Source organism: Rhamphochromis longiceps, linkage group LG2, assembly GCF_057381845.1.
Source record: "Rhamphochromis longiceps isolate RC_006_pf linkage group LG2, R_longiceps_female_GT1.1, whole genome shotgun sequence".
Lineage (NCBI taxonomy): Eukaryota > Metazoa > Chordata > Actinopteri > Cichliformes > Cichlidae > Rhamphochromis > Rhamphochromis longiceps.
The window spans coordinates 28,146,083-28,173,283 of record NC_140558.1 but is presented as its reverse complement, the minus strand read 5'-3'; the positions used below and the strand labels follow the sequence as shown (position 1 = coordinate 28,173,283).

At 41.1% G+C, this 27,201-nt stretch overlaps 1 protein-coding gene across 3 annotated transcripts in view; it reads left to right on the top strand.

The window, feature by feature from the left end:
• Positions 1-1,558: 1,558 nt before the first annotated feature.
• ablim3 (actin binding LIM protein family, member 3) overlaps positions 1,559-27,201 on the top strand; it is a 47,614-nt gene continuing 21,971 nt past the window's right edge. For all 3 annotated transcript variants that reach the window (XM_085421162.1, XM_085421152.1, XM_085421143.1), the window contains exons 1-3: positions 1,559-2,062; positions 12,479-12,613; positions 26,144-26,327. In XM_085421162.1, the coding sequence (XP_085277288.1) occupies positions 2,050-2,062; positions 12,479-12,613; positions 26,144-26,327 (332 nt within the window). In that variant the 5' untranslated portion in view covers positions 1,559-2,049. The remainder of the gene's footprint in view (positions 2,063-12,478; positions 12,614-26,143; positions 26,328-27,201) is intronic.

The window sequence follows — 27,201 nt, the reverse complement described above, 5'->3', positions numbered from 1 at the left end:
TCTGTCTCCCTAACCGAAATAAATATCGAGTTTTCTTTATCGCAGCGTTTTATCTTCAAGTTTAATAAACCACTTGTTATTTATGTAATAGTTAATCCCTTAAATTGGCCTTTTAGCGAACTTCAATTGTTTCCTTATGGCTACTGGCTCATACCATGGGAAACAGCGGATGGGTGTTTCACGCGAGCTCTAAGATTGAAATCTTTCCACGTTGATGCCAGCGGACCTGGTGAAGAAATATCACTGAGCCATAAAGGCAGGGCAGCTTTTAATCTCGTGGCAGAACTAGCTAATGCCTTTCAAGGCAATTGCTGTGAGGTTGAAAACAGGTGAATTCATGAGATGTTTCAATACATATTAACAGGTGAAAACCGTGGAAACAAATCCCTCCACAGTTTCTAAATTAACATGGCCTCAGCAGCAGGTTCACCGTAAATAATCCAATTAATTTATTTGCTTACGTCGATTTTCCAGAAGAGGGCGGTGTCATATCAGTTTTAGCAACAAGCCCAGCCCAGCACTGCTAAAACAACAAAGTGGTTTTATGAACGCTCTCGACCTTCTCTAAATAATTTTGTTTTAAATATTACATGCATCTCTTGAAAAGTGACAAATGTGTTCCGGCCCAGTTTCAATTCAAGATGGCTTTGCAAATGAATCTAAAATTCTCATCTTTCTGTTAGTCTTCCTTTGCTTTGGAAATCGACTTAAAAGGAAGGACTCGTGAACACGTATCACTTATTGCAGAGTGATGTAGGGTATAGTATCCCCAAAGCGCTCACAGCAGCCCAGAGTGACGTCGTTAACCTAGGATAGAAAAAAGAGCGCAGTCAAGTTGGGCTCAGAAACCCGGAGCAGTACCGGAAATGACTTTACTTTCATAAAAAATCAGTTTTGAGTAACCATAAAGCTTGAGCTTTCAGAAATCGTCAGTGACACTTTCATATATATATGTAAATGTTATATATATATATATATATGAATGTAGTTATGATATTCAGCCTAAAGTCTAATATTATTCGAGAAAGGACTGAGCTTGTGGGAAAAAGTTACGTTACAATTACAAAAGTATTACTTCTTTTTTATGTGGGCTTAACATTTTAGTTCAAGTCACGTACTTAATACATTGAAGACACAGTAATAACGTACAGTTGGGAATGGGAATGTTTTGTAGCCAGGTTCTGGTTTAATGCAGGTTTTGCTTTAATGGTGCATTGAATTAGCTACCACTTAAATAGATATTTCAAATCAAAATCTAAATTAAATAATAACTTAGTGTTAGCTTATTATAAAAATATATATGATCAAAGACTGTTATCGCTGAAACATCGATTTAGGTTGAAGTTGTCAGCGTTTATCAATGATATTCGAGGTGCATGCATGTCTTTTGTAGGCTAATATTTTAATTTCAGATATACCAAAATCCTTGTTTTTCCTTTCTTTTCACGCAACGTTCACATGCTAACACGCAAACGTGTTTGCTTTATTTTGAAAACCTCAAACGGAAAAATATATAGGGAGGCTGTGTTTACAGCGCGTGAAAGGCGCACGATGACACGCCAGGGGAGCGCGGCGGAGCTGGGATCAGCCGGCAGCGAAAATGTGAAGGTGGAATCCGTGTGAGCAGCATTGTGTGTTGTCACTGGCGTCTTTGGGGAAAAAAGAAAAAAGAAGAAGAAGAAAGAAAATAATAATAATAAAGGCAGCCGACGTTCACACAGCAAGAGAGGGAGTTTTATTTGGATGTTGTAGCTGAGTACGGGTATTATCCTACCTTCTGTTTCTTTTTTCTTATATTTTTATACCCCTCTATGCCCACCTTCTTCTTCTGACAAATTGACTGGAAGCAGTGCTGCTGGGAGTGAGAAGCATCATTTGCGTTTAGTGGATTATTATTATTATTATTATTATTAATTTTATTATTATCAATAATATTATTTCAAAATTGCGAAGGAGTAAAACTGCCGAAACTGAGGAATTCCTCGTGCTTTATGGGATTATTTTCTGACGAAGCCGCTTTGTTTTGGATAACAACCGATATTGGGCATCATGAGTTCCAGTGGTAAGTGAATGTGCGCTCCACCTCTCCACTTGAAGCGCAGGGACGATTTATGTAGGTGAGAGCCGAGAGAAGTGCCATAGAACAATAGTAGTCTAGACTATGTCACGTTTGCTCAATTATTTATTATAAATAATAAACATTTTAAAATAAGGATGACTTGCAATTTAATGTAATAAAAATAGGAAATTGGCATTTTTGCATTAAGGAAAAACAAAACAAAACACAAAAACATACAAACACACACACACACACCAGTGTGACTGTGGGTGCCAAGTCCTTATAATAGACTTGGAGCAGGTTTAGAGATTAGAGCTAAGTATATCTCGAGGTCAGAGTGGCATTTGCCCTGAGTTCATCCAATGAGGAGCATTTTTGAAATTCTTCATCCACATAACAGTTGTTTTCTGGGGCCTTCACTCGCTTCTTTCACTTCCTGTCTTTCATCTTCTTCTCTCCCTCCTCATCCTCCTTCCCATCACTCTTGAGGGAACACCCAAGCCTCCAGCTGTTGCTTCTTCTTCTTTTTAAAAATCCACCTGCTCCTTACTGACACATTCCTCACAGGATCAGTAAGGCCTTTGGTTGAAAGTTCCTAAGCTGAGCGTTTGGGACTTTAGTTGTGCATCTGTCAGCCTCGGGGGCTCCTGTCATATTTACCTCAGAATGGCTCTGGGACAGCCATGATGCTAAGCTGACCTTGTATCACCTGACTCTGACCCTGATCCTCTGTCAGCTGAATCAGGGCTTTCCCCGTAGGGCTTGTAGGGTAATGTGTATTTGTTTTGTTTACAAGTCAGACCGCATGTGGATCTCAAGGTTAACTTTAAAAGAAAATTCCACCACCACCCCACCCCACCCCACTCCACTCCACCCCCGCCCCTTAGCTGTCAGTAAGGCCTCTTGAAGTTGATGTGCACCAGGTGCTCCGTGAACTGATGGTGTCAGGCGCTTCCTGTCCACCCTCTGGTATTACTGCCTGTCATTGTGTGGCACTACATTATTCATCCAGTGCTCTTAACTCTGTGGCACAGAGTCTTGCCTGACAGCCCGGTGTCTTTGCCATTCGTGCCAGGAGTGATGTGGCAGCTTCTTGTGGTCTGAGTAAATGACTATAATTCCTTTGTTAAGCTTCAGAATGCTTTTCTCAGCTGACACAGAAGGAGGGGGAGGAGCACACGCGGCCAACATGTGAAGAGCTGTCCAAAAGCTCCCCTGAGTTAATAGCGTGAGCTCCTACAGGTTTACACACAAACACGCGCAGAAACAACATGTCAACATGTGGTGTTTGATGTGTCAGAATTTAAAAGTGTTTGTTTGTGTGTGTGTTTGTGTGTGTTAGCGATGACACAGCAGGCAGATGGTGGTGTGACATGTGTCTCTACTCTGGCTTTAGGCATTGAAACAAAGCAAACACGAACATGTCCTCTTCTCTCCTCTCCTTCAGTCAGTCAAACGTGTTTCCTTCTGCTTTCAACACTTTTAAGGTTTAGACATGAACGGGCCTGTTAGGCTGTGCTGTGTGCAGTTGTTCCGCTGCACTGGGTGTTATCAACGCACATAGAGTAATTACACACAGCTCTGATAGTCTGTCTTCATCTTCTGGTCCTTCTGTCTGTCATGGTCACCAGTTTTTTGTACGTGCGTGAGTGTGTCTGGTCTGGTCTGGTCTTATTTTCCATGTGGCTGACAGACGGTGCAGTACCCTGGGCACGGGAGGTACATTTCTTGCAGAAGGAGCCTTATTTTTCAATAATTAGATATAGAGAAAGTATGTGGGTAGCTATGATGACAGATTCTGAGTTGTTTTTGCAGAATTGGCTCCAGACAGTTAGTGTGTTTCAGGGAGTGATAAAACACATGTTGATCAATATACTGATCATCGAGCTCAAGGACCTGAGGGGATCTGCAGAGCAATACATCACAGGCAGCTCTGACACGTCTCCTCCTTGCTCTCTGTCTTTATATAGAGAAAAATTCTAAGGCTATTCAACAAAGTGCATTCAGAAGACTGTAGCTGCATAGTGCAGCATATGGGGACTGTAAAAATGTTTCCTCTTTGGCTGTCTTAACTTAAAAAAAAGTTGTATTGTGTCTCATGAAAAATAACACATATGGTTTAAATGTTACAGCAGCAGTTTCCAATATGTTGACCATTTGGATTTATTATTTAGTCTTGTGCAAATGCTTTGAAAATACAGCAAAGTCACAAACAAAAACCAAAGAGACTTGTTGGAATGAAACCTGAACCTCTCTAAACTGCCGAAACATTATTGCTAGCTCCTACGTGCTCTGCTGGCTTTCCTCCTACGGTCATGTACTGGTTTGTCAGTGCAGTGCTGCCACATGATTTAGGTAACTCAGAATAACAAAGAATGGAAATGACTGCAGAAGCCAGCCCGTACTTACAGATGCTCCTTCCAGCTATTTCAGCTAGTGTCAGGCCAATATCTGATAATGATGTTGCTGCTCTTCTAGTCACGTGGAAATGAAATTTGATGCAAATATTCATGTTCCCATACATTATATTCTAATGACTAGCTTGTGCCACCATGAGGTCAAAGGTGGACCTGTAGTGCTAAAACACCAAATACCTGCCTAATGAGCATCAGCTGTACTGTCTAACGAATGCTTGTTGGAAAATGCTAGCATAATAAATTAAGAGGAGAGTGATATAGATGTCTGCTGGAACTTCATCTTTCAGGGATTTGCTTGAGATGTGCATCCTAAAGTGCAGAATCAAGCAAACAGATCTGATTAGATCAAGAAAATCTGAGAAAAAAAATCTGCTTTAAACACAATTTGATTTGCGTTAGCTTTAGCTAAATTTTACCTTTAGTTATATAACAAGTTGCTTATTTACAGCTTCAATATGAAATAAAATAGAATACGAAACAGGCAATCAGTGAAAGATGACTTTACAGATGAGCAGCTCATTTGACACTTGAGGGCCATCCATAAATGACCTGCTGCCAGATGCTATCCTTATTGGGCCCAGGAACACTACGGTAATTAATAATTATGTTAATTAGGATAATTAATTGATTTATTACTACATTAATTAATATTTTTTGTTTATTTTGCTGTTTTATTTACTGTTCATTGTTTTCCTGGTTTTATGGGTAGCATCTACTGGAGCAGGGCTAGTGAAGGAGGAGAAGAGCCGTGTCATGTGGTGAACAGTCCAAACCAGAGCCAAATGCTATTTTCCCTCTCGATACAAAATGCCTTATTATAATAACACAGAGAACAAAGATGCACAGATGCAAACACAGATGCTGGTATAGACTGATGAATATTCATATGCAGTAATCACATACAACTGGTGTGTTTTTCTTACAGGCCGACATTAAAATCGAGCACATGTTTTTTGTTGTTAATTTGCAGCGGAGGCCATTGTTGCTGCTTATAGGTGAGGTTTTTTTCTTTTTCATTTCTTTCTTTACAGTATTAAAAGCCACTTTCAAATCATAATAATAACATTTAGCATTTGTTTTATCTTAAACTGTAAGTGCTCTGTTCATTTCATTGGACAGTTTAATCAGTAGACTCTTTTGAGCCAGACCGCTGTTCTGTCCTCAAGGATGCCGTCTCCACGACCTTGGCTTCTGGTAGGACTGAGTGATTATTCAGATTGTCAGTAGCGACCTGACCCTTCTCACTCTGTGGAGCAGCAGGATGTTTGTGATACAATTGGACACTACCATTGCTCTGATAAATGCTTCTACCCAAAGGGGATATAAAGACAGGGGAAGGGGGAAGGCATGGAAAAACATGACCACTGGCCTCTTTAGATCACAGACACGGAAGATATGATGTTGCTTTGTTGTGAAATTATATATCAGAATTACAAAAGCATTGCTTATGATTTATGTGGTGTTGCACTCACAAGTTGATTAACTGTTAAGATTATTATCAGATAACAAACTTTTTTGATCATCTGACAGATGTTTCCTTGCTATACATTACTGTGTAATCTTTGAACATTAGAGAAACCAAGACATTCTTCAAATCTTTGTTTATGGGCCTTTTTGTCCAAAGTTTGGTCTTCAACAAGTGAAATGCATGGCTGACTTGGCAATTCAGGAAAATTCCACTTCTTTGCTTTAATAAACAGCTTTGGCTCTATGGTTTGGATCATTGTTCATCTGTATTATGAGACGTCGCCCAATCAATTTGACTGCATTTAGCTGGATTTAAGAAGATGTCTCTGAATACCTCAGAATTCTTTTGACTGCTTCTGTCCTGTGTCACATCATCAATAAACACTAGTGTCCCAGTGCCATTGGCAGCCATGTACACCCAAGCCATGGCACTGCCATCACCATGTTTTAGAGATAATATGATATGCTTTGGATCAGGAGCTGTTCCACGTCTTTTCCATGCTTTTTTCTTGTCATCATTCTGGTAGAGGTTGGTCTTGGTCTGGTCCAAAGAATGTTATTTCTAGAATTGTGCTGGCTTTTTTATATGCTTTTTTAGCAACGTCCATCTAGCTTTTCTATCCTTGAGGCTTATGAGTGGCTTGCATCTTGCAGTGAACCCCTCCTGTATTTACTTTCTTGCAGTCTTGAATTTATGGCGGACTTGGATATCGATACACCTCTCTTAATTTGTAAAATATGTGTACACACACACACACACACACACACACACACACACACACACACACACACACACACACACACACACACACGTAGAAAAATATTTAGTATACACATCCAGAAATGCATATACTATTATATATTGTACATATATTTATTAGTTTCAGATGTAGCCATTCTTGTATTTTGCTTGTTTACATTATTGTATTTTGCACAACTCTGTTGCTTGTGAAGCTCGCACACAAGAATTTCACTCACATGTGCTGTACCAATGTACCTGCACATGTGATGTGACAATAAAAGTGATTTGATTTGATTTTGATTTGACCTCTCCTCCTGGAGAGTGTTGTTGGTCACTTGGTTGGCTGTTATGAAGGGGTTTCTCATCACCATGGAAATGATTCTGCGATCATCCACTGTTGTCTTCTGTGGACATCCAGGTCTTTTTGCATTGTTGAGTTCAGCAGTGCTGTCTTTCTTTCTCAGGATGTACCAAACTTTAGATTTCACAACTCCTAATATTGCAGCAATTTCTCATATGGGTTTTTTCTGTTTTCGCAGCTTTAGGACGGCTTGTTTCACTTGCATGACTGCATGTTGTCTGTTTACAGCAAAATCTTCCAAATCAAGCACTGCACCTTAAGTCAACTCCAGACCTTTTATCTGCCTAATTGATAATGACATAATGAAGGAATTACCCAAATCTGGCCCATGTTAAAGAGCTGAAACTTGTAAACTCTTCATCCAATTTAATTGTGGATACACTAAAATGAAAGCTACGAGTCTACACATTATGTCCATGTCCATTATATAACTATAACTGGAAAATATTTCAGTAAACAGTTTAAAAAAAACAACCCTTCAGTACGTCAGTATCCTAACTACATCAGTTCTGGGATCTTTTTTTCCGATTGTTTCGCATTGCAAAAGAATAACATGGAGCTCATGGCAGTCAAATGTTTGTACACTTGAGTCATCTGCAGTCCTTATTTGTACTCTGTTTTTACACTGTTTTCATACTTGGACAATGAAAACCTCTGTAGGCCTACTCTTTTCCTGGTTGTGTCGTTAAGGGAATCGATAAAGAATGAGACCCATGAGCAGAACTGATAATAACACTGGTATCAATAACATTTTTTCAATATCTATGCTTGTGGTTTTACTCTCCAGCCTGTATAGACAGTAACAATAGCTGGACCTAGGCTGAGTATTTTGTTCTTGATCAAATACTGTAATGCTTTTTAAAATTTGCCACCAAGACACACATGTGACTTCAGGCTTGTAGAAAACAAAAGCTAATATAATTCACAGAGAAGTTGGGGTTTTTCCCAGTCATTTTAACAAAGTGAGTCTTTTAGAGCCAGCATCTAGCTGCCGTACTTCTCAAGTGGCTCCAACTTTTGGCATTGCTGGTTGCCGCTTGGATTTCATGGCACTTTAGAGTTTTATAAGAGGATTTAGTGTCTGGATCAGAAAACGGCAAAAAACAGAATTTGAAAAATTCATCAGCAGCTTTCTCTAAAGGGCTTGAGTTGTCGCCCAGATACATGAACGACATTAGGCATTGATGTTTTGCTACCAGCTGTCTAATTGTCCAGGAAGATGCCTGCTGAAAAATTATGGATGAGATTCTCACAGCTTGTGATAGATTATCTGCTACCTTACCAGACACTACAGCTCTGTTGCTAAACTACAAGTTGATGGTTTTGCATCAAAATGACTGTCAGTCAAGTCTTTTTGCAAACTTCTCAAACTGCAGTTCCTATGCTATGGATTTTAAACAATAAAAATTACAATTTTAAGATGACTACCAAATAAGTTTCCCTCTGTAATGAATTCACCTTGATTTAAGTCTTGTGCCTGTGGTCTTTGTTCAGTAGAGATCAATTTCAATTTGTTAGAATTCAACAATGAAATTTAAGTTTTTGAAAACCAAAGAAAAAGCTTTGGAAACTAATCGCAGATTGCAAAGCAGTTCTTTTCCTTTTAATAATTCATCTTAATTCCTAAAGGTCTTTGTATTGGCTCGCTTAGAATGTCCTATTCTTTTTCTCATTGCTACCCAGCATCCCTCATGACTGAACCCACAGCATGTCTTTCCCTGGGGCTGTCAGGTCAGGGGTAGAAATAGCAGCAACCTCTCAGTCCCTGGGGATGTTGTCTGCCTCTCTGACCAAAGCCCTGTTGTTATCACCTGTTACCAAAGGCTGTATTCTTCCAGGCTACTCTCAAATGATTTGGAGTCAGTGGATTAAATTGGTAGTCTGGTGGCCATAATTTAGAAGAACGACTCAACACCTCACTAGGGGAGAGGAAGGAGGATTGTTAGAGAGGTGCCTATAAGGGGCTTGGACTTGGAGAGCTTTGCTGCAGTTAATGAGAGTGAGTGTGTTGACACAATTAGATAGAGTTACATAATGCTTCGGCTCCTGAGCTTCTTTTGGACCTGGATCCTCGGCTGTCTTTCTCTTTCTGTCACAGACATTCAAGAGGTTAAACAAGCACCTAGATCATTAAAACAGACTTGTTGAGTGTTTGAAAAAAATTCTTGCCATTTACCTCACCCCTGCCTATAATTTAAGTACCTGTTGATAACTGCCATTCCTTACCACGGTCAGATTTGAGCTACATTGTTAATTTTTGTACAATGTTACCTACCTGTCTTGTGTGCCAGAGGTTTGTTCTGGCCCAGATTAAGAAGGTCAGACCTGTAAGTAAATACTCTGTCTTTTACAGGTGTTGGCACAGGCTTACATGTTCTGCCGTTAGCTCCCATCATCTCTCATGTCCACCTGCTGGGAACAGTGTTAATGAATAGTTGTTTTTTACATTAATAAAAAAAACTAAAAAGACAAAAAAGAGATAGTTTTACGGAAGTGCTATTGTTTGAACCATCGCCTTTGCACTTATCAGTCAGGTTAGTGCTGCCAACATTGTGAGGAAAGTTATGGATTTACAGAGGCTCCAGTGTGGGAGGTGGGGAGTGGGAAAAATATGCTTGCATATTTCCAGTGCCCACAACTCTGTCCAGAGTGAGAAAATACACAGCTACAGTTATGCCTACATGCACGTCCTCGTGTTCACGTGCACAGTGAATATCCTGTTGTCAACTTCGAGGCACGCAAGGAGCGCTCAGACTCTGAGATGTGCAAGGCCCTTAGACTGTTTAAGTGATGCCAGCCCTTTGGGATTCACTCGGTGAAATGGAATCGGTAGCACTGTCATGGCAGCCCATATGCTGCTGCTGCTTTGACTTTAGCAGCGCAATCCTTCACTTAGCTATTCAGGTATTCAAGGCCAGCTGGTTACCCAGCCATTACACCCCTTCCACAGAGAGTATGACCTCTCATACTGCTTTGAAAGATAGAGATAAATAAGTGATAAATCCCAGCTCTTTTGCCATTATATATATATATATATATATATATATATATATATATATATATATATATATATATATATATATAAACAAAAACAACACCCAGCACGCCCCTGCGGGCGGTTTATCCTTCAAGCTCGGGTCCTCTACCAGAGGCCTGGGAGCTTGAGGGTCCTGCGCAGTATCTTAGCTGTTCCCAGGACTGCGCTCTTCTGGACAGAGATCTCCGATGTTGTTCCTGGGATCTGCTGGAGCCACTCGCCTAGCTTGGGAGTCACCGCACCTAGTGCTCCGATTACCACGGGGACCACCGTTACCTTCACCCTCCACATCCTCTCGAGCTCTTCTCTGAGCCCTTGGTATTTCTCCAGCTTCTCGTGTTCCTTCTTCCTGATATTGCTGTCATTCGGAACCGCTACATCGATCACTACGGCCATCTTCTTCTGTTTGTCTACCACCACTATGTCCGGTTGGTTAGCCATCACCATTTTGTCCGTCTGTATCTGGAAGTCCCACAGGATCTTAGCTCGGTCATTCTCCACCACCCTTGGGGGCATCTCCCATTTTGACCTCGGGACTTCCAGGTTATACTCGGCACAGATGTTCCTGTACACTATGCCGGCCACTTGGTTATGGCGTTCCATGTATGCCTTGCCTGCTAGCATCTTGCACCCTGCTGTTATGTGCTGGATTGTCTCTGGGGCATCTTTACACAGCCTGCACCTGGGGTCTTGCCTGGTGTGATAGACCCCAGCCTCTATGGATCTTGTGCTCAGAGCTTGTTCTTGTGCTGCCATGATTAGTGCCTCTGTGCTGTCTTTCAGTCCAGCTTTGTCCAGCCACTGGTAGGATTTCTGGATATCAGCCACCTCCTCTATCTGCCGGTGGTACATACCGTGCAGGGGCCTGTCCTTCCATGATGGTTCCTTGCCAGCAAATTATATATATATATATATATATATATATATATATATCAATATTGAATGACTGGTTGTCCATTGTCCATTTCTTTGCCTGTGGATTCAAGTGTGTTTACAACCCAGAGGACAAGATGGATCTTTAAAGAGCCCTTAATAGCCCAAGAGATTTAGATTCAGTTAATAGAATATTTCTACCTTTTTTCCTTGTGTTTGCATTTATTCCGATACTCTTAAGGCTTTCTGTGTGAACGTGCTTTCCTGACTGTGTGAAATAGCTATTGGGCTTGCAGGAGTCTGACATGTAAGGTATAATGAGGTAAGGGGATCCATCTCGCTTTCTCTACTGACACAGCAGTGTGTGTGTGCGTGTCTATATGTGTGTGTGTATATGTTTGTGTGTGTCATCCTGTATAACTGTGTGAAAAATAGAGACAGTGAGAGAGAAAGCCTGGAGCTTACCAAGCTTACATAGGTGTCAGACCTCACAGCTTCAGAGCAAGTGTTGACAGAGCTACACACTGATCTTATTGTTTGAACTGCACACAGTGGAGTCTGTAATGTACTCTCTCCTCAGATAACACTTGAAAATGAAAAGCCGCGTTATGTCTTTCACCCATTAACAGAAGTATTATCATGCTGTTTAAAGAAATGGTCTGTATAGTGCTTTACTTGGTCCTAAGGACCCCAAAGCGCTTTACACTATACACAATCATCCACCCATTCACACACACACTGGTGATGGCAAGCCACAGTGTGGCCACAGCCACCCTGGGGCGCACTGACAGAGGCGAGGCTGCTGGACACTGGCGCCACCGGGCCCTCTGACCACCACGACCAAGACTGTCCAAGCCGGGGCTCGAACCGGCAACCTTCCGATTACAAGACGAACGCCCAACTCTTGAGCCACGATCGCCCCAAGAAGATAGTGTGTATACTGTATAGTTTCTCTGAATCACATTTGTGTGACTGACAATGGCAATATCAAACTACATTAGTATGTAATTTTGAGAAAAGATCATCTGCTGCGATTGCAGCTGAGCTTGATTCCCTGGCCTGCTTGAACTCATACCAGACTCCGTTTATACTGCATATTAAAATCAGAATACTTTATTAATCCCAGGGGGAAGTTGATTAAATTTAGTTTAAGAGGGCAAGAATTAAAAAAATCAAGAAATAGTATTAAAAAAATGGCAGGAACGACGGCAACATGTCCATGCAGGTTAATGCACACACACACACACCCATGTATATAGATAGATATAGATATATATATAGATACAAGTAACTATAACTTGGTGTCTTTAAAAGCTAGCATCAGTTACATATAAAAGGCCTGTGAAGCTTAGAACTTTGTCAGAGGTTGAGAACTGCAAATGTGCTTTGAGAGAGAGGAAAACTAAATCTTAAGGAAACTGGGAATGGGAACAGTCAACACAACTTTCAAAATTATGTTTTAATGTGTGTGTTAGCGGACCATAGCTGAGTTCAGTAAATGTTCTTTTTATGCCTTCATCAGCTTATCGCCAAGACTCAACAGGCGGTCAGCGGAGCTCTGGGCCAATCCGGTGCCAGCGATGTCGGGAAGTTTGCAAAGGCGAAGTGGTACGAGTACAAGAGACCCACTTTCATGTCAAGTGTTTCACCTGCACCGGTAAGAAATGAATCAGTTATATAAAAATCACACAAACTGGAGCTGCCTTGCACAGTTCCCAAGCCTGGGTGGCCATGGTTAGAAAGAACTGGGAATTCCAGTGGTAGGCCAGAAACAAGACATCTATCTTGGTCACGTCTTCGTCTGCTGAGCACACACCCACATGCACGCTTGCAGATACTGCCCATGCACTTTTTCATCCGTCTTCTAGCGTACATGCTGAGTGCTACTATTAGTAAACGGTGGGGATTGGAATGGATCAGAGGTGCTTTGCAGGCGACTCAGGCTCCTGCTAAGGTAGCCTGTTAATTTGCTGGCAACTTAAAAGAGATTGTATGCTGTGGATTAATGAGACTGATTTAGCTTTGCAGTGGAAGAGCACCGGTGACCTCCAATAGAAACAATGGTGACATAGTCACACACCCTCTTAGTGTAGGAGTTGTGTGGAATGCCTTTCACTTTTGTAATTTGTGTTTGTCTATTGTGTAAAGCACATTTACATGGCAGCATGCTCTATAACATGTTTTACTGCAGGGTTAATTGACATTTTGAGAGCTACACACCCAGGTAAAATGTACACTGGTTATGCTGTAGACTTTGGAGGCAAAATGTATTCACACTGTGACCAACTGACATTCAAGTTGAGGGAAATTTAGGAGGTTGACAGTCTGATGAATGGGATTTGTATTTTTATGTGGCTCAGCAAAAATCAGACTGACTCATAGTTCATTTCAAATGCAAAACTGACATGTACAATTGGCAACATTTGCAGAGTGAAGGGCAAGTCTGAAAGGGGCTCGTGATAAGCACGTGTCTGTGCATGTGTAAAATGAAAACTGGAAATGAAAGAAACGAGGAATGCTGTTTGTCACACTGCTGTACAGCCTTGAGCAAGCGCTCTCAGAATTATGTTAATAGTTCCACACTAAAACAAAGACAGTCAGTAAGTTGTGGGTTGCTTATCGGTTCTTTGTAACATTTGAGACCAAAACTGTTACAGGACAAATGAAAAAGGAATCGCTTTGCCACATCTTTTCTGTAATATGTTTGCATTGGTAGCACGAGTTGCTTAGAGGAATGGTTTATTATCGTTTAATGCTCTACAAGGGATTTGGAGCAAACATTTATTATATTATATTATATTATATTATATTATATTATATTATATTATATTATATTATATTATATTATATACACCCAAATCAATCGACAGTGTGCTAAAAGAGTCTTGAGCCACGCCTCATTTCTTTATATTTTCCTTCCAAGCAGCCAAGCTTTCTTGTACATTTTTAAAGTGGTTTTAATCACTAGTTTGTAAAGGATTTGTAAGGGTCTTTAAAAAAAAATTCTGTGGACATTGGCTACTTTTTCAATCATTCTCTGTTCAGTTATTATACCTGACCATTTTAAAAGGAATATTTTTTTTATAAAGCCCTTTAATTATGAAGTACAAATTATTCAAGCGCAAAAATAGCGAGGGATGAACCAGTGTTGCATTACGCATAACAGCTTAACGAAGAAGCATTTTTTTTGTATCTTTAGGCACTTTGCTAGCATCAGTCTGTTGCAAAAACACATAATTTTTCCCATTTCTTTATATGAATATTTGAAAAGTGCCAAAAATAAAGCAGTTTGACAAGCACAAAACTTTATGTGTGCACCAACAAAACGAGAACAAAAAGAGCTATTAGCTGAAAGCTTGGCAAATCTCAGCATCCTGTGCAGCATGTCCGTAAAAAAATTGAAGAAACTGCACAATTGAAGGACAAAAAAAGAAGAAGTGACAGAGCTTAAAAAGAATCAAATGAACTGTTTCTGAAAGTCATGTCCTTAAGAAACAGCAAACAAATGAGCTAATAGATGCATCTGGTCAGATTTTCATCCACCACGCAACAACATCGTGAAAGTGTACGACTGTTAAAGCGTGATTTAGGGTCCTGCAAATTTGTCTGTCGAGGGGGTTTTTTACCCATCGCAGACATGCTCCTTTGTAGTCCTCCAAAATCCTAACTGCATCCAGTCACTGCATCCAGTGACATGGAGTTAGCCAAATGCTGATTGGTTGATAGGTATGGTGGAGGAGCTAACCAGGAATGGAAGAACTTCAGAAAAAAGATAAAAAAAAATACACAAAAAAAAGCACAGACAGTAGTGGACACCTTTTATTGTTTTTAACACTAGTTTCCCATCAGCTCTTTGAATGTTATAGCTTTGCTCTTCTCCACGGCTGGCTGACGCACCAACAATAGCACAAGTAAGAGTTGTCCACAGACTGGTTGTACCACATACTTTGTACACTGCATACATCTGATAACAGAGCTCTCTGCAGGTGCACGGGTTATCCCAGGACTACCAGCGGAATATGAATACACTACCCCTGCTGAACCATAAATTCGCCTTCATGCCTTCATTTTCAGCATGACAATGATCCCAAACTCACTGCCAATGCAGTAAAAGCATACCTGGATAAAAAAACCACACAATGGAGTACTGTGAGTCAGTGATTGGTCACCCCAGAGCTCAGACCCCAACATTTTTGAAGCAGTGTGGGATAATTTTGACACAGAATGGAACTAAAGGCAGCCGACATCCAAAAAAGAGCTTTGGAATGTCCTTCAAGAAGCCTGGAGAACTATTCCTGTAGACTACAAAGGACAAGAAAGCTTTGCTCAGAGAGTTCAGGCTGTGCCAAAGAATAAATGCTGTCGTACCAAAAATTGAGTTTCAAGCTCATTAGAATTGTGCAAACTCTTCCACTGTAAACATTATTCAGTGCAAATTTTTAAAAAATGAAAAAACAAAAAAAATATTATTTCTTTTTTTTTTCATTCCCTGTTTTTTTTTTTGTGAGACAGGACAACTGTCTTTTTCTTTTATTTAACACCCCGACAACTTTTTTACATAAGGAAACGTCCTGAGTAGTAGGGCTGGGCCATATCATACCGTTCACAGTAATACCGGTATAATGTTGGGCAACGATAAGAAAATGAAATAGCGCGATAGAATATGGGTAAAACGCGCATGCGCAGTGCATTTGTTTTCATACGCACATGACGGAAAAAGCATGACGGCGACGGAGAATGTGAAAGGCGAAAGCAGATCGTTGAATGAAGCAAATGAACCAGAATTGGTTTTTAAAAATGCTGCAACTTCAGTGGTGTGGAACTGGTTTAGCTTTCGTCCGTCAGATACACAACAAAGCACTATTTTTGGTAGAGCATGCTAGCGGGCCGTCTTTATTACCGTGGTTTTTTGGAAAATACGGCACACTTAAAATCAATCCTTTGATTTTTCTGAAAATCGACAGTGCCCCTTATAATCCCGTGTGCCTTATGTTTGAATTCTGGTTGTGTTTACTGACCTCGAAACGATTTTATGTACACGGCGCTCGAAAATCTGTCAAATATTTTAGAACGACTTTGCTAAGCTACGAAGCCGCACAGCTTGATGGATTGTCGGAGCATTACGGCTGTCGTAGGCAGGAGCCTCGCGGAGTGATATGTACTGTGATACTTCAACATAACATTACGGTATTGTGTGTGTAGAACCTCTTTTTAAGTTTTGTGGATATTATACATGGTTATGCTGAGGATATGTCGGCCAATTTCCACTGGAAATGCCTTTTGGTTAATGTTAGCAAGGAATTTGCATTTGCACTGTTACATTTTTATATAACTTTAATGCACATAAAAAACAGCTGCTTGTTTAAGTGAAAATACATTGATGGGGTTTTTTTGCACTAATAAAGTTGTGGAGTTGTAAAGCATTTTGTCTAGTGTCAATTATATCGTCAGTTATATCGTTGTCGCAAATTTTCAAATGTATATCGTGATAAATATTTTTGGTCATATCGCCCTGCTCTACTGAGTAGTCTTTAGATAATCGTGAAGCAATGGTGGGTAAGTTGGGTTTGTTATTCTCTGCACTACAGTGCTGTGCAGCTCCCAGACGTTCTACAGTTGATAAACTCACAGAAGGCTATTCTTCTGAGGATTGTTGTTACATCTAGCTGTCACACATGTAAAAAAAAACAAAAAAAGCTTATTGTGCACACATGCAGTCGTGTTTATAAGCACGCACGTCTACTGTATACATGTGTGCACGCTCACTGTGGTTGTGTGGGGTTGCTGTGGTAACGATGTGAAGGGGCACCCGGGCCCTGGTTGGTGGATATTCTCAGCATCTCTATGGTCCTATTAACCAATCGAAAGGCTCTGTTCTGTGCCCCAGAGAAAAAGGGGGGCAGAGCACCGAAACCGAGCAGAAAAGAGAAAAAGAGGGGGGATGGGGGGTCGTTTGTGTCGCCTAAACATTACATCATCACTAGTATAATGCCAGTCTGATTCTCACTTTCTTTTCTTCCTTTTCTTCACACTCGTAGCAGCGCGATGCTAATGGAAAGCTGTCACTGATCGCATCATCTTAGCCTACACCTATCTGACAAATCTCTCCCTTCGTGTTCCAGACAGTTCTCCTGCTCCCATGAGGCAATGGGGGACTATTGTGTGGCCAGGCTCTGACACAAACCTGCCCATAATATGCTCTCCCGTATGGACTGCTGCACACCCAGCAGTTTTCTAAAGCTTTTATTGTTCAGTGTGTAAATCCCCCTCACACACAAACATGTTCCATGTTCCGTTGAACTTCGCAAACTCCATCTTTCCCCTTTTGTCTGCATTGACTTTGGCTTTTAGTTTGTTCTCTGTATATTTTTCGAGAGTGTAAAAATGTCCTGAATGCATTGGTAGGATTTTTCCCGTGTCTGTCCATCTCTGTCATGTGTTTTTTCTGATTCTTCTTCTCTCTCTCTCTTTTGCTTTCTCCATCTTCTTCTTTTTCCTCATGACAGTCACTCAAGCATGAAATCAATTTCTCATCTCGGGGCAGGATGACATTGGCAAGCGGTGTGTGCAATTTGGAGGCTAATGGCTAAACTGTATTATGCCAACACACCGTAGTGAAAATTCACTGCCCGGCAGCCAATATCTTTATCTATCACTCCTGGTTATGAACTTTGAGACCGGGATGTGTTTCATCATTTGATTTTGCGCTTTCCTGGCCTTTTTTTTCTCTTTTTAGAAATCAGAATGAGTGCGCAGGTTATTGACCTTGACCATTTCCTTCATCTTCACTGTGAAACTATGACAAAAAATCTCCCTCCTGTTTTTCCTACTTCTCCTTTTCTGTCTGTATTGCATCCAGCCCCCTTTTCTCCTCAAAAGGGCTGACTATGCCCCACTGAATAGCTCCTGATCATTCAGTCTTAAAAAGTCTGACACTCTCAGTTACTGTCTCCCACATTCTCTTAGCATGTAAAAACACATATGGACATACAGCCACATCATTTATCATTTCATTCTCCCTCTATCTTTGCCCACACTTATGAACCTTCTGCATGCTACATTAACATAATTCATCTCTCATGCATTAGTTAGAGGAGGAACAGATCACTAATCATCTCATTTGAACCCATTATACCGCAGCTGATTATGGCATGAAAAAGCAGCCACGCAATCAGCTGGAAAATATCAAGACAAAAAAAGAAGAAGAAGTATGGAAAACGCTGAAGACAGAAGCCAGCTCACAGAATGATTAAACAGCCCCTGAATACATGCATCCTGTAGCGCTTGTCAGCAGCTATAGTGTGTAACGATGGAGTGTTCTATTACTGCTATATGGGCTGACTAGTGCATACTGGTTCAGTGACATAGTGACCACATTTACCCAAAGCATAATTGGCACTCTTAGATTCCAGCAAAAACAGAGGGAGCCTGTCAGTGTCACAAGCATAAGGCTAACTCAAACATAAATCAAGGTGCTTGCTTCCTATGCAGCCAGCTCACAGACTAACAAAGAACACAGACACAGAGAAGCAAATATCTAAACAGAGCAGGAGACAGATGCAAACACAGACACCTTTGCACATAAACTGCAAACCTGCTCCCGGTAGTTATTTATTTTCTGAGACAAAGCAGATTTCTCTCATAAAACAGCGCTGAGGGGAATACAAGATTTATTCAGACAGGTCAGATAAATACTTGACTGCTCTGCTAATGCACCCTTTCTGGCTGATATTCTCACCGGGGCTTTTATAAAGTAGCAGCATCTTTGGCTCTTTCTCTGCAGATCTGTCTCAGTCAATCCAGCCTCCCTTTGGAAGCCATCAGCCACCATCATATTAACATCAGCCTACTGTACTGTACTGCCACTGCTCTCTGAAGGCAAGGGGAGAGACTGTAATGGAGAGAAGTACAGTGGGGAGTAGAATATAAAAAAAACAAAGAGAGAAATAAAGACAGCAAGGTTATGAGGAGAAACAGAGAGACAGACACAGAAAAAGCACAAAAAACCACACAAAAAAACGAGGGGGTTACAGGAAAGGGGAGCTTCCTGTAGCTATAGCAACCGCTGGTACGCCGGTCCAATCACCACGCCAATGCATGGTTGCTAGGGAGAGATTCTGGCGGAGGGAGAAGGGAGTGTGGCAGGAAGTGGCGCTTTTCCCTTACGACTCTGGATTCGGTTTAGATGGCAGGCATTATACCTCTGTTCGTTTCTCATACGAACATGGCTTTCACATACTGAGAACCTTTTTGTTTCCTCTAGGTGTGTCTGTGTGTGCTTGCTTGGAACAGTGAGGTGCAGCTTCCTAGGTGTGCAAGTGTCTTCTTCAGAGAAGGAGTCTTTTCTTGATTGTAAAGAAGAAGCCGTGTTAGACAAGCGCATTCGGACATACCGACAAATGGAGCATGTTTAGGGCTTATTTCAAAGCGTCATCTGTAGCCGTCTGGCTGTCTCTGTGTGTCTGTGATCTCGTTCATGTCTTGTTTTCCCTTCCCCTCAGAATCTCTCATCAGCTCTCTTAGGGTTAAAAGCTGAAGGCCTCAGTCTGCTGGTATGAAGAGACTCCACTGGGCTACCATCTGTCTCCATCAACTACAGCAGCCAAATATGAGGGAAGCCCTGCCACTCATGCATGCTTTCTCTCTGCTTTAGCCTTTAGCTGTCCACCCGCCTCCTCCTTCTCTTGCCCTTTCCTATAAAAACATCTCCGTCTATCTTCTATTGCCGTTTTCCTTTAGACGTGCTTGAATCAGAGCTCAAGGGGTGGCAGCACTGTCCAGTTGGTCCAGACAAAAATGTCCCAAAAACTACTGGATGGTTGAACCTTACTACATCTCTTGATATGGATCAGAAGTTTAGTTATTTACTGAATTCACCTGATTAATTGTCACAAATTTGGTATGGATGTACAAATTCTTCATAGACAATGAATTCATGCTGTCATCAGTTCACTTGTATGCATATTGCTAAGTAGTGAGCTTTAGCATGCTAATACATTAAATTAAACTGCATGCACTGTAAAGTATGTGCAAAAGCTCAACCTGCATTACCTGCATATCAACTGTACGCCTCTTAAGAGTATTGAGATTGAAGCGCAGTGCCTCACAGAGCTGCTAGTGTGCCTTTTGTCTGTCTCCTCTTCCTGTTTGTCTGACCCCTTCTTCCAGCGCCCCACGATTTGGCACAACTTGAGAAAACGCATTATTTACTCTTGAAGTGTTCCCTCCTGTCAGAGAGCCTCAGATCCGGGGGGACAGGGAGAGGGCAGCGAGGGCCCCATGTTGGTACCACAGATGTGCGTCTGAAGTTCTTTCTCTAATGAAACTTGTCACTGCCCCACTACTAAATGTCCCTTTGCTAAACTATCTGTGACTGCCTGTATTTTCCTGCAAAAGGTTGGGAAATTAGCACAATGCTGACAGCAATTAAAATGTGCCGCGAGGCTACTTTACAGTACTGCAAAAGCATGTCGATTCACTTAATAGCACATTATGAAAATCTAAGTGTGGCGTAATAAGCAGTGGGAAAAAGTTACAGTGACAGACAGAGCAAGGGAAGGAACACTGTAAAAAAAAGGCGAGGTTGTGTTGAGGTACAGCTCTGTAGTGGTGAGAAGAGAGGGTGCAAATTGAGATAAAGCGGAGACTTTGTGCTCAGAGCCACAAAAATTTGGAAACAGTCTTGAAACGGAAAGTCACAGACAGAGAAGGGGAGAAATGGGGGGGGGGGGGGTTTAAGGAGGTGACGGACTATTTTAGAGTTCCGTTTTGGGCTGACTTTCAGAAGGGAATTTTAATTGCGTCTGTTGGCTGGAGATAAATACCCAATCAGGCAGACCCCCCGTGGATGCCTAATCAGTGCTGTTATAATGACCACAGCTGCAGACACCAGCCTACATGTTAACCTCTAATAAGGAGACTTATAATCTCTAGATGCTTCCTGCACGGCCCCAGAATGAAATACATCAAGAAGACAAGCGTCATCCTTTGGTTTCCCTCATTAGCATGTCATTCAGGGAGAGAGCATAAAACAAGCAAATAAATGAAATTAAGTGTTTGATCTAATTTGGTTCTGCAAAGCTCGTCTTTATTTAGGCATTTAAATGACAATAAATCTCCACGTCTCCACGGAATAATACACATTTCTTACACAAACAAACAAAACAGTCTTTTTATTGCCTTTTGAGTTGTGCACATCGATGTGGGACGTGCACAGTAAAAATCCTCACGGTCTATTCAGAGGATATTAAAGCAGACCAGAAAAGTTTTCAGTCAGTTGTGCTGGGCTCTTGTTTTTATGGGTGTGTGCCCGCACCCATGTGGTGCTGGTTGTGTGGCTCTAACCAAAATCTTTCTTCTTAAAGCCAAGCTGGGCCACAACTGTGCAGCAGCAGCAGAGACACCGGATTCACTCCCAACTCCACCCACTGTGCTGGCACCTAAAATTCTGAGGGATGAGCTTAGAAAATATGCTTGATGGTCACAGTTGAATTGGGAGTACTTGGAAAGTAGAAGGACTCCTTCTGAGTAGGCTTGTAAAAGTGGAAAGCTTTTTAGGAAAGTGTTATGAATGGCACTTTTTTTTTTCAAATATCTAAAAAGTGTAATTTTCTTTTGGTTACTCACTCAGGTGCACATTACAAAGTGATTACCCTGTTAAAGCAAACAAGCAATACTTGTAATTTGATCTGATGTAATGATTGATTCGTAGTAATAGGCATGTTTGTAGTTACAGAAATATTGTGGAAAGTCTTTAAATCCAATAAAAAGAGTAGCTGCAAAAATTCTCATTTCATCATTAATGTCTGCTAAAGGTTGTTTGTTTAGGTTAGAACTATATAAATCAGAACATGGTATAATCCTTTATGTCACAATTACAGTAACAGAGAACCTGGCTACAGATCATCAGATTATGAAAGACGAGGTTTGGTATTTACAGCTTCCCGTTCAACTAAAGCTTCTCCGAATGAGTTACCACCAGTACCACCACCACCTCATCACTCAAACTGGGACCTAGCTGTCTCTAGGGCAACCGTGGAAGGTTTATATCCTCCTGGCAACTGGGTAAGGGGGGAAGTCCTTTGCAATGCAACCGGCTTATCGCCTGAAGAAAACAGCGCGATAAGCCAACAGGTGAACCACACATCTCTCCCGTCCAATCCAGGCTGAGCTGATCAGTTCAGCTGGCTGTGGTTCGATCCAGCATCCATATGCTTATATATACAGTGCATTAGGCTAATTGAGCAGATTTCACTTATTTAGAAATCAATCTGGGCCAAGACTGAAAAGCAAATCATTTTGAGAACGAGGGTGGAGAGACTGAGGAAAAGGAAAAGAGAGAGGCAAGCGAGAACCAGACGAAATGAATCCAGTCATTGACTTCAATTTAGTTTGAGAAGATGAAAACATTGTTTTTATTAAGTGATTGGCATTTCAAGACACAATGATTTTTTTTTTCCATGGTGAAAACATTAATAGAGTGGAAATATTTACCCTCTCATTCCCTTTTTTCCGTAAAGGAACTGGATAGCCTGTGATTTGGGTTTCTGGTAAGAGCCTTAGTAAGTCTGGCTCAAAATGCAGTCGAGGCACTTTTTGAAGCTATGTGCCATTGTTCAGTGGTTCTGGAAATGTGGTTGGCGCAGGCACACACACACATTTATATAAACAAGCTATTTTATATCTGAGAGCTGTGGATCTCCTTATGGATCTTCTTATGCTCCTCCACTGTGCCTCAATGCCAATGACCTGTCAAAATGATAAAGATCTGCTGCGATCGCATCTCAGTGTGCACGCTGTCCAGTTCTGTCATGCTATCTCTGCATACGCAGTGTGCCACCTCATCGGGGATGGATTTATGTGTCTCCATCCTCCTGAGGGAGATTGTTTTGTTTTTAAGTGAGGGCCCATTGATCTTTTATTACACCATTAAGTCAATGTGCTCCACTCATAAACAGCTTGAGATTAAATGAGCCCCTTTGAAGGGTTTATGTGTATGTCTGCATGTCTGTGAACTCTCAGCCTGCCAACAAAAATTGAAAACTGGGCGGCTGTAGGGAGCCAAGTACTGCCTAGAGCAGTCTGTAGTATGTGGCCAGTATAAATCCATTTTACATCAGTAAGTTATTGGTATTGAAGGTGATTCATTCCATCGTAAGAAGAGTGATGCCTTGGTAAATGAAGATATTTATTTACTGTGGCAGTCATTTAGCAGCAGTTAACCTGATACTGTTAACCTACTGATTTTCCCTAAAGCTTATATTTCCTTTACATATGATGATGATAGTCAGTGGTTTGGCTTCAGTGTAGAAACACAGGAGTTTCTCATGCATCCAGAGTTTCACAAAATAACATCATGGCATTCATATTTCAATGCATTATTTTTTTTTCACAGTTATTGAGGTCAGGGTCGTGGTGGGAGGCTGTAGCTTATTCCAGCTGTCATAGGACAAAGGGTACATCTTGGGTAGGCCACCGCTCCATCATCGGCTGATTAAAACATCTGAGTGAAAATTAAACACACACAGAAACACACACACTGGAGTTCAAATTTAGAAACATGGGAGGCAAATGCTGGATGTGTTTCTAACTCACTGACCATTGCTTGCAAGACCTCCTGCTTCACCAGGGACATGTGATGTATTTCTGCACAGAGTCTGCTCTGGTCCAACAACACCACAAGTTCACCTGTCTTTTGGAGGTCATTTATGCAAGAGTCTCTGTGTTCAGCAGGTGATGTTTCCACATGGAACAAGCACCATAACAATATCATGTCAAAAAGAGTTTATTAATACTTACCAGCTCAGACCTACTGCTTATGGTGTTGATATAGTTTTTAATACATAATTTCCTGACATCATAAACACTGAATATTCTGTCTAGGTGTAGTGATAATTTAACAGTCACTTAACGTCCTGGAGGATGGGTTTTGTTTATTTTCTAACTGCTGCTACATGTTATTAGCTACTTTCACGGGACTCTATGCACTCCTGTGAAAATTAACTACACGTCATGATTTAGTATCTTGTAGAACCACTTTTAGCACTTGGAATAATTGTTGTTTTGGAGGAATTTTGGCCCCCTCTTCTTCACAACAATGCTTCAGTTCATTGAGGTTTGCAGTTGTTTGTTTATGCACCACAGCATTGAGGTCTAGACTTTGACTGTGCCACTGTAGCACCTTGTTTCTTTCATTTTCAGGTGGTCTGTTGTAGATTTTCTGCTGTGCTTGGGAATCACTGTCCTGTTGCATGATCCAGTTTCAGTAAAGCTTCAGCTATAGGACAGATGGCCTCACATTTGAGTCTAGAATACTTTGGCATAAAGAGGAGTTCATGATTAGCTCAGTAACGGCTGTGTGCCCAGGTCCAAATTGTACTGTCATGAAACTTAAGATCTAAAATGCTAACTGAGGTCTGTAAAGTCTGAGATGTAGCGCTTTTGTTTTTTCCAGTTCCACTGAGCATTGCAAAGTCTGACCTCTCGATGGGAAGATTTAGGGATTGTGTTAAGACACATCTGAATGCTCCTAAACAGCAAACTGTCACAACTTCTGGTTTCATAGAGGAGGTCACACTTGATATATGATCACCTATTCAAGTGCATATAGAAGAAATCTGGTGATACTTAACCTCTTGAGGCCTGTAGAAGCAGTAATGGTTTACTTAGTTTTTCCGTTATGCACAGAACTGCATAAAGTCACTTTCTTTTTCACATGACTGTAAAGGTCTAAGATATAGAAAAACACAGATTGTACACTGAGTCTCTGAGTCAGAAATAATCAATTGTTATGAATAATGAATTAAGTTACCACTCCTTTGCTATGTGCATATAAGCACACAACTCACTTGCTTTGGGGATACACATATGGATTCTGTAAGGGAGCCTATAAAGCAGCAAGGAAAGACTTCTACAAACAGCCTGAAGCATGAAATTCAACTAGAATTAAATTATGGTTTGTGACATTACCAACCTTAAACATGCAAACTGACATTTTGAGTTCAGTCTGATGTGTATGGACATGTGTTCACACTGAAATGTGGGGAAAAAAACATCAGGTTTCGATTCAGGTTTTGTTATGAATGTAGAAAAAAGACCCCTATTTGATATTAGACCAATGTTTAGTGAGAAGTGTTTAGATAAGAATGATGGCTGGCTCCATCTGAAGCTTTGCCATCTGAACTGTTATAGTGGTTGCTGCTATGTTACATGATAATTGTATACTATACAGAAGTCTAATTACAGTGCCCGTGTCAGCAAATGAGTAATTACTGGGTCAAAGCTATAATGCCGAAAGAGAGGGTGAAGTTCAGCATTGGCAAAGGTTTAAATACTCTTTATGTTGGTTTCAAGAATTTCTCATTTGGCTAAAACAATAAAAGAAACCCAAAATGTTTATACAAGTACCTCTCTAATGACCTTTATTAGTGCAATATGTATCAGGTAATAATAGTTTTTTCAGTCAGATGTTCCAGTAATTGTCAGCCTTTTCTGTTGGTTAACTGCATAGGAAGAAACTAGAGACCACGCCGGCCGCTGATCTGTGAAAATGCCTCTTGGCTATATTGTTACACCCACTGGAATTCCCTCTCAGTTACACAGCAAAGGGCTGTAGCACGTACTGTCTGCTTAGGATCCACAATATATAGAAACACATACACAAACTGAGCACTTACCTTGTGCATACACAGCAAGAAATGTTGATGTCTTCTCCAGTGAAATGTAATGAGACCGTAGTGGATGTCCTGATGATGTTGGGAGCTTGTGGTTTGTTGTTTTGTCTCCTTCTTCACATTGTTTAGCACAAAATGACTTTTCCACTGATTATATAATTATATTCCCATCACTGCAAATTGGCTCACCACTGTCTGGAACTGAATAACTTCCCTAGCAGCCGTGTGTGAAGACAAACAGACACACACAGCACAACCAAGCACACGTATACACACACAAACAGGTAAAAAAGGAGGGCGCTCAGACTGAATGAAAAACGTGCTGACTGAAAAAAAACATGTGTTGGTAGAGGAACAAAACAGAGAAAAAGAGCAGATGACAGATAAAGAAAAATGTGTTCTCTTAAAGCGGAAAACCAAAAATAGAAATAAAAACAGACATATAGAATTCTGTTTTGTATGCCTTACTGTTTCCAATGGCCCACTTTTCCTGTCTCTCACCATTCTGTCCACAGTGTGTAACTGTGATTTAGCACAATCTGGCTTCTTCCAGAAGAAGGGCGAATACATCTGTACAGCAGACTATCAGCGTTTGTATGGTACACGCTGTGACCGCTGTGACACCTTCATCACGGGAGAAGTGGTCTCTGCTCTGGGACGCACGTACCACCCCAAGTGCTTTGTCTGCAGTGTTTGCAGGTATGTATATTCCTTCTCAAAACACACACACAATACTATATACAAGTATGTATTCTGATGATGTTTATGTGCACCCAAAAGACTAAAGAAGAGCGCAAGAACTTTATTCTGAAATATGAATTTTAGGTCAAGTGGTTGATGACTTCCGTCCATCTGTCCACAAAAAGTCATAACAATTGCTCGTCGTCCTACAGTAGTGGTCAGAATTTTATCTGACCGATCGTGGCTCAAAAGTTGGCAATTTGTCTTGTAATCGGAAGGTGTCTGGTTCGAGCCCCGGCTCCGACAGTCTCGGTCGTTGTGTCCTTGGGCAAGACACTTCACCCGTTGCCTACTGGTGGTGGTCGGAGGGCCCGGCAGCCTCGCCTCTGTCAGTGCGCCCCAGGGCAGCTGTGGCTACAATGTAGCTTGCCATCACCTGTGTGTGAATGTGTGTGTGAATGACTGAATGTAGTGTAAAGCGCTTTGGGGTCCTTAGGGACTAAGTAAAGCACTATACAAATTAGGGCTGCCACGATTAGTCGACTAGTCACGATTATGTCGACTATTAAAATCGTCGACGACTAATTTAATAGTCGACGCATCGTTTGAAGCTTTGTAAGATCACAAAGGACGCAGGAATGAGTAGTAGGATTTAAGAGTGTAATAACGGACTGAAACAGAAGATGGCAGCACTGCATGTACAAGGATGCCAGCTGCCGTTAAACCCCGAAGAAGAAGAAGCTGTGTCCCAGAATTCATAGCGCAGCTGTCAACAATGGCGGCAGCTAGTTAGTTTTAACTTTACTCTTATTATTCTTTCTGGGTCACAAAATAAACGTTTAACATATTTTCAGGCGAGAATGTAGCTGTGTAAACCTCAAATATCTGCTCA